This window comes from Ovis aries, chromosome 3, assembly GCF_016772045.2.
Source record: "Ovis aries strain OAR_USU_Benz2616 breed Rambouillet chromosome 3, ARS-UI_Ramb_v3.0, whole genome shotgun sequence".
NCBI lineage: Eukaryota > Metazoa > Chordata > Mammalia > Artiodactyla > Bovidae > Ovis > Ovis aries.
The window spans coordinates 96293976-96310084 of NC_056056.1; the positions used below are offsets into that span (position 1 = coordinate 96293976).

At 52.6% G+C, this 16109-nt stretch overlaps 1 protein-coding gene across 5 annotated transcripts; it reads right to left on the reverse strand.

Moving 5' to 3' along the window:
• Window positions 1-64: 64 nt before the first annotated feature.
• RTKN (rhotekin) lies at window positions 65-14613 on the reverse strand. 5 transcript variants are annotated; one of them, XM_042248124.1, is made up of 13 exons: window positions 13791-14002; window positions 11764-12190; window positions 6489-6688; window positions 4712-4773; window positions 4561-4614; window positions 4345-4462; window positions 3929-4138; window positions 3096-3190; window positions 2880-2986; window positions 2515-2643; window positions 1663-1831; window positions 1343-1447; window positions 65-766 (listed from the first exon to the last, which is right to left on the reverse strand). In XM_042248124.1, exons 2-13 carry the CDS (start codon window positions 11833-11835, stop codon window positions 432-434), a joined length of 1656 nt encoding a protein of 551 aa, XP_042104058.1. In that variant the 5' UTR covers window positions 11836-12190; window positions 13791-14002; the 3' UTR covers window positions 65-431. The 5 variants fall into 5 exon arrangements, with proteins under 5 accessions (XP_042104058.1, XP_004006144.3, XP_042104059.1 ...); XM_004006095.5 differs by lacking the exon at window positions 13791-14002 and adding an exon at window positions 12542-12776; XM_042248125.2 differs by lacking the exons at window positions 11764-12190; window positions 13791-14002 and adding an exon at window positions 14508-14613.
• Window positions 14614-16109: the final 1496 nt, after the last annotated feature.

The following is a 16109-nucleotide window of genomic DNA, read 5'->3' on the forward strand; positions in this document are numbered from 1 at the left end:
CAGGGATAAGGGGCTATGGCGGGTCCTGACCAAGTCAAGAGGCAGTCTGTCCTCAACAACCAGGTGAAGGGTGATGTTAAATAACTTTAATGGTCAATGTAAAAGTCACAAGGGAGGGGTGTTCCCTCCCAGGGCTCTTCAGTGCCATTCTCAAAGCTGGTTAATGAAGGGAGGTAGGGCAGGGTTGGTTCCAGTTTTCTCCCAGGAAGGGTTTACGGGGTCCCAGCCAGCCCTGGGAATGAGTCCCTCAGCACCGTGGTGACTGCAGCTTAAAGGGACTTCGGCTACCCCTTCTCAGCCTACCCCAACTCCAGCAGAGGAAGGGGAGGCCAAGCTGGTCAGCCTGCTACAAACAGTGCTGAATCCGAGCCCAGCTGCACACAGATCTTCCCCTCTTCTGGCCAGATCCTGTTGCCCAGCACCTTTTTCTCTCACACTGGTGACTGGAGCCAAGTGTGGGGTGGGCCTTTGCTGCAGAGGCCTCTGGATCGTGGGGATCGCTGCAGGGGGAGAGGGGCGGCCAAGCGAGAAGCCCCAGGGGAATGGTCTGGGGGGACAGCATCCAGAGAGAATGTTCGGGGTCTCCCCCAGGGCAAGGAATGGATCCGGGCTGGAGCTGGGGCCACTGAAGTAGGTGAGCAGGGGCCAGGCAAGGCAGACTGGTCTGTAAACACTGCTAGCCAGGGTGGGGGCGTCTCCAGCCTCACGCCCTCCCGCTGGGCCAGGATGTCTGTCACCGCTGCGATGTCATCCAGCGGCTCAATAGCTGTGGTATCAGGAAGGGATTGAGGGGAGGGGAGTCAGAGCTTGGGCCCCAGAGCTACTCAGCCCTGAGCATCACCTGTCACTGTAAGCGGAGGAAAGCAGAGCCCGGATCTCAGCTGAGACTGCATCATCCTGCAGGAGCAGCCCCTCACATGGGCCCCCAGGAGCCGCAGGCTCTGATAAGACTGTGGCACATGGGGGCAGTGGATGGACAGCAAGAGGGGAGTAGGCAGAAGTAGGTGAAGAAACCAAGAAAGAGGGGGAAAATTAAAGCATTGCCAGGCAAGTGAAGGGTCAGAGGAAGAGACAGGAATCCACATACAGAAAGGGAAACAGGAAAGAAAAAATTAGGGGAAAAAATCCATGAAATGAGTCTGATTCTACAGGGTTTTGTTTGAACTTTGGTGGAGGTGATTTAAGAAGAGTTGGAGAAGGGAAAGGAATCCTGGGTGGGACTTGGGTCCCCAGAGCTCTGCCTTAGCCCACAGTGTGCTTTCTCTCTGTCTCTATTATCTGGGTTCCCCTGAAGCCCCCAGTGCAACTTCCTACGAGGATCCCACAGTGCGTTTTCACTCACCCATTTCATGGTACAAGGACCCCTGCTTGGCCAGCACTTGGGGTGGTTTCCGAGGAGCAGGTGTTTCAATCTTCATGATCTCATCACAGCACTGCTTCCACTGACCTGAGGGGAGAGCACTGGTGGGGGTGGGCTGCCTTCTCCCCTGCTACATTCCCTTCCATACATTCTCGAAATAAGCTCATGTCAAAAAGTATTATATTATTATAGGAATTATTATAATAATTTAATATTGTATTAATTATATAATTTTGAATTATAAGAATTATCAAATTATTTTGGTAAAAATAACAAGCCCCAATCCAGACCCCTCCTCTTACTCATGTCAAAGAAGAGCTGCCACAGAGCCTCCATCCAGCTCTGCAGGGCTCCCCGACTCTCTGCCTGAAGAGCGTGTGTCACCTCTTCCTCCCCATACCGGTTACTGATGCTCAGCGTGAAGGGCCAGCCGGCTGCCTGGTCCAGCTCCCCTGCCCGGACTTGAGTCTCCTATAGGAGAAATCCAAGATCTGCTTCCACCTTCACCTTGGCCACAGAAGTCAGCTGTGACATCAGGCAGGCTTGGTCATCCCTACCCTTAGAAGGAGGAGCTTGTGGAGCTTTCACCAAGCCGTCTCATTTGCCTCCTACTGATCAGAGTAGGAAGAAATGGCAAGAAAGGAGAATGAGACAAGTCATCCTTAGTCAGGAGAAGGAGCAGATGAAGACAGGAAAGGAGAGATTGAGCAAGGCAGGGAAGGTGAGGAGGCAGGCAGGAACAGGAACACTAAGGCCCCTCAATACTTGTATAAAAGTCGGCAGGAATGCCAGCAAAAGGGCTAGGAAACAAAGACGGTCCTTGGACTTGGGCTGGGAGAGAAAACCAGGAAAGGGTAAAAGAGATGCAGACTGGAATCTGAAGAAAGACGAGAGGAGGATGAAAAGTCCTAAACTGGCACTAGAACCCTCTGGCAAGGGCTGAGGCTGGCGAGTAGAAGGGACGCGTTTTCCGTGATGCTGGTGGGGAGAACACGGTCCCTCGGCATCCCTGATCCTGAAGCTGGGTGTGGTGCTGTTGGGAGCAGGAAGCTAGCTTTGATCTCTCTGAGGTCTCTGTGCCCACCCTCCTGGGGCCTGATGGAGAGGTTCCCGAACCCTGGCACCTGGTGGCTTCACCACCAGAGACTCATCACCTTGTTGATTGCGATAGTAAACAGCGGCTCGTCCCCAGCGTCTGTGTCTTCAGGTTGCCGGTAACAGAAGAGGTTTGTGCCTTTCAGGACTCCATGTACTTGCACCCAGTCCCGCGGCTCCCCAGCTTGCTGCATAAATGACTCAAGGTTTCCTAGGGGAATCACACCCCCAACACCCTTCTTCCCAGCCCCCCACAGAAAAATGACTCCTTTTTGCCCACCCTCCTATCTTACCCTCCTTTCATCTTACCATGCCCCTTCTTCCTCCACCCAGATCTTAGGTTTCCAATAGTTCCTTGATCCCTAGGTGATCTGGCTCTCCTTTGTCTTCTCCCACTTCCCTTCCACTCCTCAGGGCCCCTCACCTGCACCCTGAGGGTACCACTTGCAGTAGGCTGAGTCATGCAGAGAGGCTGAGCCACTAGGCGGCAACACACGCTACCATAAAGGGGCAGCCAGGCAGGGTTCTCCTCTGGGGGAGAAAGAAGTGCAGGGTGAGGGTGGGAAATGTGAAGGGGAAGGGACCATCTAACAGCCCCTCTTCTCATCATCCAGCATCCTCCACACAGACACATACTCACCAGGAGTGGCGAGGGTGAGGTCATGTGTGCGGAACCCATCTTGCACAGCTGCTAGGGTGAGCGTGGTATGAGCCAAGAGGTGGTAACGAGGACCGCTGCAGGACAGAGAAGTGGGCAGCAGCCAAGTGAGGGGCATGCTGGGTGGCAAGAGCAATAAGAGCTGAGCAGGTCTGTCTGCCCCACTGTTTAGGCTGCCCCACAGAAAACTAGCTTGCCTCCCCCACAGGGGATGAAACAAACATTTACTGTACTCCCGATAAGTGCTGGGGCCTGTGCTTTAAATGTTATCCCACTGTATTCCCACAATAGCCCTGAGGTTGGTGGCATTCTTTAGTTAATAGACGAGGCAGCTTGAGGCTTAAAGAGGTTAAGAAGTCTGCCCCAAAATAAAACTGAGGTGGCGGAACTTGAATTTGAATCTGCGTCTATCTCCAAAATAAGCAATCTGTTCATTACCTGCAAGGTTCTCAAACTGCTCCTCAGAGACCCAGTGAGTCTGCTAGGTGCCTCCAGCTGCCTGTAGGCAACACCACAGCACCCAGGTATTTTGCTGTAGCCAGGGGCACTCTGTTATATCTACATAAGGTGTATCTGTTGCTGCAGAAGCAGTGAAGACCCCAGAACCTAGCTCTTCCTGCATTCCTGTTGGTCTTCTCAGTTGGCTGTTTGAGGTACCTGAGGTATGGGCCAGAGTGCCTCCCAGTATGTGACCACTGCTCATTCATATCTGTCTGCATGTCCTGGCAACAGTAGGAAATAGGCTCTGCATGCTCAACACAGCTCAGAGATGACCGGTGGCCAGCTGAGGGCTGGGGAGGAATATAGGTGCTTACCCCACAGCCGGGGTGGGAAGCAAGATGGGACTGCTGCCTGAGCCCCCAGCAGTCTCCAGCGATGCTCGGACACGCCTCCCTGAGGAGCGGCCCAGGGAGCTGCTGAGTTTGGTGGCGAGCCTCTTGGGGGCTCCAGCCAGGGCCCCCTCCTCTTCCACGCAAGCCCCATACAGCTCCAGCCGCAGTTCAAAGTCTGGCCCTGCCTCGGCACTGTAGGAATACGGAAGGAAGCAAGGAGAGGAGGATAGTCTGGGCCAGTCTAGGGAGCAGCGCTGGGGTTAGGATGGATGTCATGCAAGTACAGGACAGCTCCACAGGGAAGGCCCAGCTCCCTCCCTCCTTCTCTTCCCTCCTCTAAAGCTATGTGATCAGAGCCTAGTAGAGAAAGCTGGGAGCCACAGGGATGAGGTACCCACAAGAGCACGTTGTTCTGAAAGGAGATGTCTGTGAGGGTCCTGTCCACCAGGATCATCTCTGTGTCCTGAATGTGTTCCCCTATCTGCAGCAGCAGGAACACAGCCCAGCGGTGCAGGTCTGGGGGCCGAGAGCAAAATCAGTAATGATGTGCCCCCAAGGGGACCTCCAGTCTCAGGGCCCCTCCCTTAAGTCTGTCCCACGTGAGTGGAACTCACCGCCTTTGTTCTTGAAATATTCTGTGTCCTTCCACATGAGTGGAATCCGAAGATCTAAGGGGCAGAGGGATAGGAATAGATGTCAAACCGGGACAGGAGATCTTACCACTGGGCAAAGAATGCCAGCAGCTGGGGTAGTTGTGCTTCTTACCAGAAATGCAGATCTGGCCACGGCAGGGAGAGCGTTCAGTGGGTGGCCCACTGTCCGAAGGCCTGTGGGCAAATCACAACATCCTAGCCTGGCCTCTTGACACTATTCCCCCTGATTCTGGTTCCCAAAGGCTCTAGGACTCCCCCGGCCCAGAGCTCAGCTGCCAGATCCCTGCCAGGCTGACACTGGCAGAGCTGAAGGACTGTTAGGGAGAGTTGTCCATTGAACCCAGGAGGTTGCTGGGCTTGGGAATACTAGAGGCACTTAGCTTACACACCCAGTACAAGCTCAGGCCACCCCCAACAAGCACCCTTCCTGACCACCTCCCTAGACTCCTGCCAGGAAGAAGTGGGGCTTGAGGAGACAGGTTGCACAGAGAGACTCCCTTTCAAGGATTCTCCTCAGGCTTGGAGGAGTTTGCAGGCTTTCTTTTTAACAACAAAGGAGGCTGCTTGTCTCCACCATCTCATCACTTCAATGAAGGAGGGTACTCGGTCAGTCAGAAAATCAAGAACCCAAATAGGGGACATTTATGTCCCATTTATCACAAATCTCTCTCCATCTTCGCCCCCAGGTTTGATTTCTCCTCTACCCATCTGGCCAAATTGGCTAAACCTTCCCAGTGCCCCAAGTTCCCCAGTTCCTCCACTGCGGGAGGGACATCAGATCTTCCTCCCCTCCCTGCCTATCATTAGAACTCACTGAGCATGTGTCCCTTTCCTAAGGTGGTGGCCAGCTTCTCCATACTAATTTACAACTCTTCATAATGAAACTAGTGACTTGGAACAGCCTTAAACTAAACGACGTGGCACTGATGGCAATGTGTTCAGCTGCCAGGGCCTAGGGTGCACCACAGATCACACTGTATGGGACGTGTGGGGACTTGGGCAAGGCAGAACTTGTCAACAGCCACCTCTTAAGAGACAGCAGACTCACAGTAGAAGCTGTCCCTATGCCTGCTTGCTCTTCCTTTAACTTTATGGAGCAGCCGTTGAGGGGTTCCTGCCTTTCCCTGCTGTCTTCACGGGTGAACTCTAGAGGCCTCCTGGCAACCTCTCCTGTGTGTGAGCTGGAATGGACACTATGCCTGTAAGGGGCCTGTACCTTCTCCCCACTCAGCCTTGTGGGGTCAAACAGGTTACTCTGCCAGAAGCCAATTTTCCAAGCCACCAATTTACAAAAAAATGGTCAGTTCTCAGAATGATCAATTTGCCAAATATTTTCTCCCACATTTTAGTCTTACCAGAGCATCACCTCAACCATTTCACTACAGTTTTGTCAGATTGGGTCCTTTTAGTACACAGTCTAATTTATATGAATGGGTAGGCTTTTACTTAAATTTTTTTTATTATTATTTCTCCCAATTTCTGCCTCAGATGAGGCAAACCCCAGGTACAATTAGCTACTGTCTGTTACAGTAAATGACTAATTGGTCATTTAGCAAATTGACCATTTGGTGAACTGGCTTTGAGAAAATTAGCTTTCCAGAAGCCAAACAGGCTCATCAGATCACAGGAACGGCTTAGCAAATTAGCACTTCCGCATTACTCTCCTCAGACTGCCGGCCTTTCACCAGACACACTGGCTTTACTGGGCCCTAGCAACTCACTAGTGTGCCTCTGGGCAGCACACTGTGATGATAAAACACCAAGGTGTCTTCTAGGTCCCTGGGAAGTCTTCATCAGGAAGTCGTCTTCGAGGTGCCCCATACTCCATGCTTCATATATATATCCACTGCACCACTATCCCCATAAGGCCTCGCCTCCCCCTTGCTTACCGCCGGCCTGTCTTCTTCAGCACCTGTGCCTCCTTGCGCCGCTGCAGCTCGCCCATGTAGTTGAGGATGCGGCTGTTGCACACCAGCAGGCTCTTGGTGGCCTCCAGAGCCTGCTCTCGCTGGGAGCAGGCCGCCAGCAGCTTGCAGGCCCCTTCCCTCATCCGGATCTCATGGTCCAACTTTCTTTGCAACTCTGTGTCCTAGCCAGAGTGGGGATAAGGAAGAGAAGGAAATATCAATCAGGGGACAGACTGATGCACCCTTCAGTCCCTTAGTGGGCCGTGGTCAACAAGAAACTGATGAACTTAGGTTTCAGGCAACTAAAGGGCAGGGACTGAGTCTCAATTTCAACTGCCCAGGAATAACCAGAGAAGCTTTGTAAAAATACAGATGCCCTTGGGAGTATAAATTTTTTCAGCCTCTTTGGAGCACAATTTGGAAAAATCTGTAAAAACCACAAATTCACATCCTTTTATCCAGTTATGCATCATTTAGGATTTTATTCTACAAATACAGTGACACTTGTGGCCAGAGCCATATTCATTGCAGCATCAATTTAAAACACCAAGATTAAAAGTCCTTCAATAGGGCATTGGTTAAATATGTTATAGTACATCTATACCACAGAATATGGAATATTGCAGACATTAAGGTAGACATGTATGCAAAAATGAAACTATTCAAAATACATGAAATGAGAAAAGATAGTAGAACAGTATTACAGCATGCTCCTATTTGGAGCATATTTATATATGCATATGTTTATATATGCATATCCATATCCATAGATACACATAAAATAGTAGTGGTTGTGGGGCTGGGAGCCAGGAATAGAAAGTCAACTTATGATAGTTTATAAACCTCCATACTATTGGAAAGTGTTACCTTTTAAAAAAATTAAATCTTCTGATTATTTAAAAAAAGGTCACCAAGGCCCACCTCAGATTAGCAAAATAAGAATCTCTTAAGAGGTGGGGCGTGTGCATTTTTGGGAAAATTCCCCAAGTGACCTTGAGGTGTAGCCCAGGCTGAGAACCACCACCTAAAGTGAATGGCCACAGATGGTAGATCCTGGGTTACCCCAAAGACTCAAGTGATGAGAGACCCTAGTTGGCAAGGGGTCAGTGGAGAAGAAGCATACTACCTACAGTGTTCACGCATGCTGTACAGAATGCACTACACACCCCAGATTCTGGAGCGTGCCACCTGCTGGCCTTCTGAGTAAGGGAGGTGAAGACAGACATGAAGGCAGGTGAAACAGAAGGTCAAGAGCGAGTTGCTGAGCAGGCACTTAGCAAAATGCCCAACATATGGTGTACTTGGAAGGAGGTGGGGGCGGGGAGGAAGTAGTGTGTACTTATTTTAATGATGCTACCTCAGCCCCAGTAACATTCACTCAATAATAACACTAGAGCATCCCTGTGCTGTCGAAGGCTTCACATTTGAAATCCAGCTGGGAGGTGAGAGATGCAGACATTAATGGCTGTTCTGTAAGTGCCAGGTCATGGCACAAAGGCACTCAGGAAACAGACCCTATTTGTTTCTGGCTGAGGTGATGGGGAAGGCTTCAGAGAGCAACTGGAAGACTAACCCTATTACAGTGTATACACATCAGAAGCAAGCCAAGTGGAGTCACAGGGTTGGAAAAGGAGGGTGAATGTGACTGCCCAACATCAAAACCTGTCTTCTCCCTCACACCAGCTCTCTTTCACACTGTGCCCTTGCTTCTGTCCCTGATGACTCCAGCCTTCAAGTCTCCAAGACCTGAACACCCTAAATTACTGCTTCCAGGAACTGCCCTGTCTGACCTACCTGCTGATTCTTCCTTCCCTACTTGGGCTAGGCCAGACTCTCATCACCTCTCACCTCATCTCATCACCCTCACTATCCACGTTTCCCTTCCTGACTATAAATAGGCCAACGTGTACAGTGCCCCCTCCACCAGAAAGCCCTCTCAGACTACCCAGTTGTCCCCACCTCCACCATGCCTGCCTGCACCAAGATCCCATCTCTGCTAAGGTTTGTTGCTTGCCCATCCCCATCTCATTCTCCATCCAGCTTCTACCACAAATACCCCAAACAAGTGAGGGGGGTAGGGCTGAGCAACATCCTCAGGGCCCCTCCTAACTTGCCTTTAGGTCCCAGCCCCAGCACTCGCGGATTCTTCCCTAGCCCTGTCCGTTGCCCATGCAGCACGATGCAGGCAGTGTGGCTGGTCCTCCAGGGAACCTCACCACCAGGTGAGGCTGCAGTGAGCGCCGATGACAGCTCCCAGCTGTCACGAGAGTGAGCCGCAGGCACCCCTCGGTCCCTCTGTGCGCCTGACCCCATTAGGCTCCAGTGGCAGCATTAACCAGAGAGACCTAGTGGCAGAGGGGCGGTGCCTCCAGAAGCACTGCCCTCACCCTGGAAAGGGCTCCAGGCTTTTGAGCTGCCGGAGATCAGGAGACCCCTCCATGTTATAAGTGCTCCCCAGGGTGACTCCTGGCCTGGGAGCTTGCCAGAGGAAGGAAGGTATATACATTGGAATACATTGGTATAATGGGCTGCAGAGAAGTCACGGTATCCAGCCCGGATGAGCTGGTGTAGGGGCCCAGACACCCTGTCTGCCACTGCCCCCACAGCCCTCTGGTTTGAATCCACTCTTGATGGCCCCACAGTGGAGAATGCCCTAAAAACCTCCCATCCTTTGGGCAGACCATTTTGGGAATCCTGACACAGGATCTGGATCCCAGACCTTCACCCCCTCTCCCTACCTCAGGGATAGCTCCATGTCCCCTCCTCCCCACCCATATGCCCTCTCTTCCCAAGCTGGTGGTACTTTCACCAGGCTCTCCTGGGAAAGAGCCCTCAGTTGGATGTCAGCTGGACTGGGTCAGGACCCAAGGGGCTGAAGAAGGCTGAGTCATGGCCCGAAACCCCAGCACATACTAGGCCCTCTCTGGACATCCTTTCCAGTTCCTCCCACTCTCTTCTGGCTCTAACTTCCTGCTCTGCTTCTCATCGCCTTATGATCCTTTTAGAAACTCCACCAGGACTAAATTCAAATCCTGGCTTAGGAACTTGACTAGCTGTAAGAACTTAATCTCTGGGGGTAGGGGTAGGGGGTGGGAGTTGGGTATTCCACCTGCTCCATAGCACTGTTTGAAGATTAAATGGGAAAATCTAACTTCTGCCTGGGCCCAGCACTCCCACCTCCTCCTTACTTGCACCTTAAGTTGCCTTCTCCAGAAAAATCTTCTTGAATTTACACTTTCACAACTACCCCTCTTGCTAATCCCTAAACATCAATGAGCTGGGGGTTGGAGAACTGCTGAGCCTCCTGGAGAAAGAACACAGCACCCTCAACCAACCAATGGCTGAATAAGAGATGATTAAAGTGAAATCTAAGCCCCCTTTTCTGTCCCAGAACTTGGGCAGGGCTCCTATGAAGAACAATTACCTGGAGGGGGAGGGATGCAGAATTTGAATACTTAAATACCTAGACCAGTCATGTCCAATAAGATCATTCTATCATCCTACAATGATGGAAATGCTCAATAGCCATGGACCACATGAAATATGGCTAAAGTAATTAAGGAATTGAAAATTATTTTATTTCATTTTAATTAAAATTTAAATGTAAATACCCACATAGTAACATGAACAGTGCAGAGGACTAGGGATGGCAAATAGATTTTATCTCATGTGCCAACCCAAGACAATAGGTAGTGTCAGAGTCCCATTGAAGACCCTGGGCAACTTTCTGCATATTAGAAAAAGAGGACCCTCACTAGGGAAATAACTTAGATAAAGGTGTTTCCTCCTCACACAGCCTGAAACTAGGCCAGGACTCTTGCCACTATGCAATGCCCTTGTGAAGGACACAATCTGCATAATTTATGCCAAGATTGTGCTGAGAAAGATTGTGAGGCCATGCATGGATTTGTTGGTGAAGAGTGCCATGATTGACTAGTAATGTCTGTCATTATCTAGGGCGTGGAGACCAGGTTGAGGGTGCAAAAACATGTGATAAATCCCCCTTCTGAGCTAGACTCTGTACTGTCCCACCTCTGACCTTCCTCAGCAGCAACCCTCTGCCTGGTCCAGGCAGTCACTGCCACAGCTTCCTCTATCTTTCCCATCTCTGTAAATGACCACACTGCCCAAGTGCTTAGCCACACACCTGAGAATCATCCGGGAGCCCTCTCTTTGCCTCAGCCTCACATCCAATCCATCAACAAGCCCTGTCAGATCTACCACCATCATTTCAAATCCGCCCTTTTCTCCCTGTCTTCACCATGAGCATTTAATCCTCACCATCAGGTTCATTCCCCAAAGGCTGTAATGATCTCCTAGCTGGTGGTCACGCCCCCCCCTCCCCCCCACCTAGCCTGTTCCTTTCAAACACAACAGCTATCATATTAAAACATTAGGGGAGTTGTCCCACATGCTTAAAACCCTCCATGGGCCAATATCACACTTATAGTAAAATCTAAATGACCTGTCATGGCCTTCAAAGCCCTGCATAATCTTGTCCCCGCCCATCATTTGACCCCAACCAGTATGTTTTAGCCACACTGGCTCTCTTTCTTCCCCATCATCATCATCCTCATTTAAGGTCCTTACTCTGCCCTCTGTCTGGAAAGTTCTTCCTCCCATCTTTACATATCTTCATCCTTCTGGCCACAGCTCAAAGAGCTCACAAAGGCCTTCCCTGACTCCTACACTTAATGCTGCCTGTCCTACCTGATGTTTATGGTAATTTCGTTGTGAGATTATTTATGTGTTTGCATGTTTCTAGGTCCCCTAGAGTGGACCCTTCCCTGTTCACTGAGGTGTCCCAAGATCTAGAAAGCAGCTGGCATATAGTAGGTGCTCGATAAATGTGATTAAGAATAAATAAATGAATAAACAGCTCCCTGCCATCTTCAGGGCCACAGAATCGTTACATCCTGCTCTAGAATCCTCTTCCCCTTCTCCGGTAAGGCCATCTCCTTCCTGAAGATCACGCTCACAGTGTACTCTTCTTCCCACACCTAAAAGGGGCCCTCAGCCCCAGCACACACAGCCACACCAACCCACAGAGCTTCCAGAAATAAGGGTGAAGACCCTGTTGCCAACACAATAGTCTAACTGGCAGAACTGAACCTGGGTCCATAAGTAGCACCCAAAGAAGGGCACACAGAACCACCTAATCCCTCTCCCCACTGGGAGCAGCCCAGTGTGAAAGGGCAGCGCAGAACTGGGGCTGGGATGCTGTGGAGGAGGTGCACTCCAGGGGTGGGGTCGTTACCTCCAGGCTGAGCGCCATCTGCCGGATGTAGAGCATATTCAGGTCCTCCAGGATGTGCAATCTGTCCTGCATCTCTGTGCCCCCTGGGCTCCCCTTCCCTTGCTGATCCCTCAGAGGGGTGGGGCAAGCAAGCCCCACGCTGCCCCACAATTCCTCTCCCGCTGCTCTCCTCGTCTTGAAAGAGGTGGGCAGTTCTTGGGCAGAAGGCAGAGGCAGCCCCTGTCCCTCTCGTGCTCCAGTTAGACCCCTCTGGCTGCTGTGACAGAGTCTCCTTGCCTACCGCTGTTCCCGGCCCTGAAGGAGCCAGGCATGGGAGGAAAGGAACGCGAGGTGAGGATGAGCAGGGTACCCGGAGAGGAGGCCAGCTGCAGAAGGGGCTCTGGGCACAGAGTGTCCAGTCTTGCTTTGGTGGCAGCTGTTCTCCCAGCTGTGGAAGAAAAAGGCTCTTTCATTCCGACTCTGGCCCCTCCCCAGCCCCCGCCCACAACCCTGGCCCGCTGGACAGAGAATCTGTGTGCTGTAGGGTGTGAGGGGCAGGCACAACTGGAAGGGGGCCGGGAAGGGACACTTCATGCAGGTTCTGTGGAGTCGTGGGGATTGTCAGGAGGTTGCTTTCTGAAAGGGTTCGGGCTTAGTTTGAGGAAGAAGAGGGATAGAGGTGGGGACTTGATTGAGCCTAGGAAGTGGGACAGAGGGGTAATTGCGGCCCAACCCCCAGGGCCACCTCTTCCAACTTGGGACCTTCATCCAGCCCGCCCCACCCTGGGTTCACAATTACCTTGCTTTTCCAGCAGAAGGGAGGAGAGGGAGGGAGAAAGGCAGGGGTGTGCCTGGCTGCGCTGCCCCCGCTCCCCTCTGCGGGCCCCTTCCCTTCCAGACAGGAAACCAGCCCCGATTCCCAGCCAGCTGCAGCTTTGCCACCACCGCCCCCTCAACCCTAGGCCCACGGAGTCACACTCCGCTCCGGGGCCCAGCGGCTCCACCCCGGTTCCTCCGCGATGGCCCCCAAAAAGGCCGGGCTTATCCCGGGGGCGGCCCCAGCTCACAGGCCCCTCCTCCTGGTCCCTGGGCCTCGCCCCTCACTCCCCCACGCTGGCCCCACGCGGCGTTGCTTATGCGGGACTCGACAGAGGCCCTGTCTCCCAGGCCCACTAGCTTCTGAGTCAGAGAAGGCCTGGGACTGTGGGACAGGAGTGTGAAAGAGCCTTTGTTCTGGGCAGGCTGTGGGGTAACAGTGCAGAAGCCAGGACTGGAATCCGGGAGGAGTGAGGAAGGCCCCCTCACTTAACTCTTTCCAGGACCAGCAGCGAAGGAGAACTGACCTGGGGGGACAGCCTCTGCTGTCGCTACTGGCCCTCTCGGTCCTGGCTCGGTCCTCACATCTTTCAGCCTCTCCTGAGCCTCTTTAAGGAATTACAAGTAGGGCTCAGACCTGGGCAAAGTAGTGGGCCAGGGAGGGAACTGTAAAGGCTGGACCCTTCTTAGGCCACAGAAAAGGAGGCTGAAAGCTTGAGTGTGGGAAATAATCCCAAATCGTTAATCGGGAACCCCTCACTTCCGATTCCCCCAGCCACAGAGGAGCAGTTGCGGAGAGTTTCAGCGAAGGAGGCCGAGAAGTCAGGACTGACGGCGGAGGCTGTCCCAGACGGTAGAGACGGGCTGTGGGATGCGGCTGGAGGCCAGGGAAGGAGCGGGCACAGGCCAGGAGTCTTGTTAGACCCCGGCTAGTTGCACATGTCCAGGAAGGGCTGCCATAAGGCACATCTTAGGAATCGAGCCTAGGGCTCCTTAAACTGAAGTTTTTCCAGGCGGAGGCAAATCATCCCACTGGGCCAGAGAATGTCTGGGGTGACACGGTTGGATTAACGTGCAGACGGTCCGCGCCTGACTTTTTAAGTCAACAACCTCTGTTCTGTACCCGACCCACCGCGTCTCCGCCCCTCGGCGCGCGCGGGCGGGGCGGGCGGCCCGGGCGGCCCGAACTGCGGGAGCCGGGCGAGGGGAAGGCAGGGACGCGCGTCTCTCACCTCCGGCGGGTCGCATAAGAGGCTGAGTCGGAAGCGGCCGCGTTTGAACTCCATCTCCAGGGCAGAGCCCCTGGCCACGGTGACCCGGCTCCGGTGGTTTCGGGAGAACATACTGGCGGTCCCGCGCCGTTGCCTGCCTTCTGCACTCCCCGCGCCGCCCGGCGCTGCTTTGGCCCTTAGGCTTCTTTCCGTCGCTGCCCTTCAGCTAGTCCGGCTGGGAATCTCCCGCAGCCGGATTCCCAAACTCCGCCTCCGGAGACGACACCTGGGCCGGGCAGGGCGCGGCACTCTCTCCCTCCACCCCCCCCCCGCCCCCGCCCCCGCCAAAGGCCCGGGCGGCCGGGCCAGGCCCGGGCTACAGGCAGGCCTACACCTCGGCAGCACTGGGGGGGTTCGCGGCGGGGGGTGCGGGCGCCACACCTGGGCGAGGGGCGGGCCTAGAGAAGCCCCGCCCCAAAGGCTGCGCCCCCTCGGCGAGCCGACTACCTGCCGCGGAAAACCCCAAGGCCCAGGGATCACAGCGAGTCACACCGCGCCGCCCTGGGACGGCGCCCAATCTCACCCCTGAGCAGCTTCTCAGGGTTTCAACTTCCTACGGCCCCAAAGGTCCCTTCTTCGTCCTCCTCCCCACTTTAAGCTCCCCTCCGTCCCTAGTGGCCACAGTTCACCGAGCAGTGCTTAAGCAGGTCTGGTAACTCTGCTCCATTCGTTACTAACCGTGGATCCTTGACTGTCAGAGAACTTCTTGGCTTCAGCTTTCTCACTTGTACGGTGAGGATACAGTCATTACCGCACTCCTCAGGTCGCTATGAGGATTACATACAGCATGAGTGCCTGGCACGAGACAAGCGCCCCCTAAGCGGAGTTATGAAGAAAAATGGTAGGAGGCAGCACCGTTGTGCCCTTGGATGGGGCACCAGCGACCTTCAGTTCCCTGGACCCAGACCTTGACTGCCTTAGAGGGTGAGGATATCTGTTACCTAAAGATGGGCTCTCTGCTGCTTTGCTGTGTGGCTGAGGCAGGGTTAGGATTCTCATCTTCTGCAGAAAAAGGGACCCCTCACCACCACCCCCAGCTCTGTGGGACAGAAGGAAATGGCAGAGGATTAGTTTGCTGACCACAGATGAGGAATTCCGGGGACTTAGAAATTTACTGGGGAGAAGGAGAGAGACAGAGAGAAAGGTCCCTTCAAAGCTAGAGCCAGAGAAATACCAGGCTATAGCTTTAGAGAGCCCAGGTTAGAACTGCTGGGCTATGAAAAATTACTCAACCCAAAAGGGGAAATTTATGGCTTAAGGAATGATGATATCTAGGGCTCAGGCTTTCGTTGTGGCTTGACCCAGGTATTCAGCATCCACAAGGATCCTGTCTTTCTCCTTCATCTCGATCTACTTTTCTCTCCAAGGGCTTCATTCTCCACAGCATTATAAAATGGTTGTCAAAAATTCTGGGTCTGTGTACTTTCAGGCTTAAATGCACCAGAAAAGAGAGCTGTTTCTTGAAGCTCCTGTGCATGTCTGGGATTCACTATGGGCCATTTCAGATCGTTTATCCATCTCAAACCGATTTTTATAGGCAGAGGGGTGGCCAGAACTGAACCAATCGCTATGGCCAAATAGGATTCCATGTGCCAGCTGGCCAGGCCTAGGTCACTTCCCAGTCCTGGAAACCAAATGGAACCCAATGAGCTGGGAGAGAGGGGAGGGAGACATGGTTTCTGAAAAACGGTTACAGGTACTACCACCAGAAAGTGAAAGAATGGATGCTGGACAGAAAAAAACAACAAACATCTCTGTTGTTTACAGAAGTTTACATGAAGAAGGGAGTTCTTCTGTCACTAGGAAAGGCAGATCAAAAGATTATGAAAAATCTGTGGCCTCTGAGATAAATCTCAAAGGAAGAGTGAAGGGGAAAGGAAGGCATTGTTTCTAAATTTCTTCAAATATCTATCATCACTCTTCTAAACTGTAAGCTCCCTAAGGAGAGACAGTCTATCTTATCCACTGCTTTATGCCCAGTGCCTGGCACATACAGAGTTCTCAATAAATCACTGGTTGAACTAAATGAACAAATGAGATGCCCAAAGGAAACATACAGATTTGAGAGTGCTTGACTGGGATGAGCCATGCTATGGGACTAAAATGGTTCATTTCAAATGTTTAACTTTTAGCAGCAGAATGCTTTTTTCCCCAAATGAAAATGTCACCTGAAATATATGAAATATGATCACAGCTGCTGTAATAGAAGCAGGGGCTGGAGCCCCAAATCTTGTCCTCTCCAGAGGCTCCCTCAGCTGCATGCAGGGACACACACACACA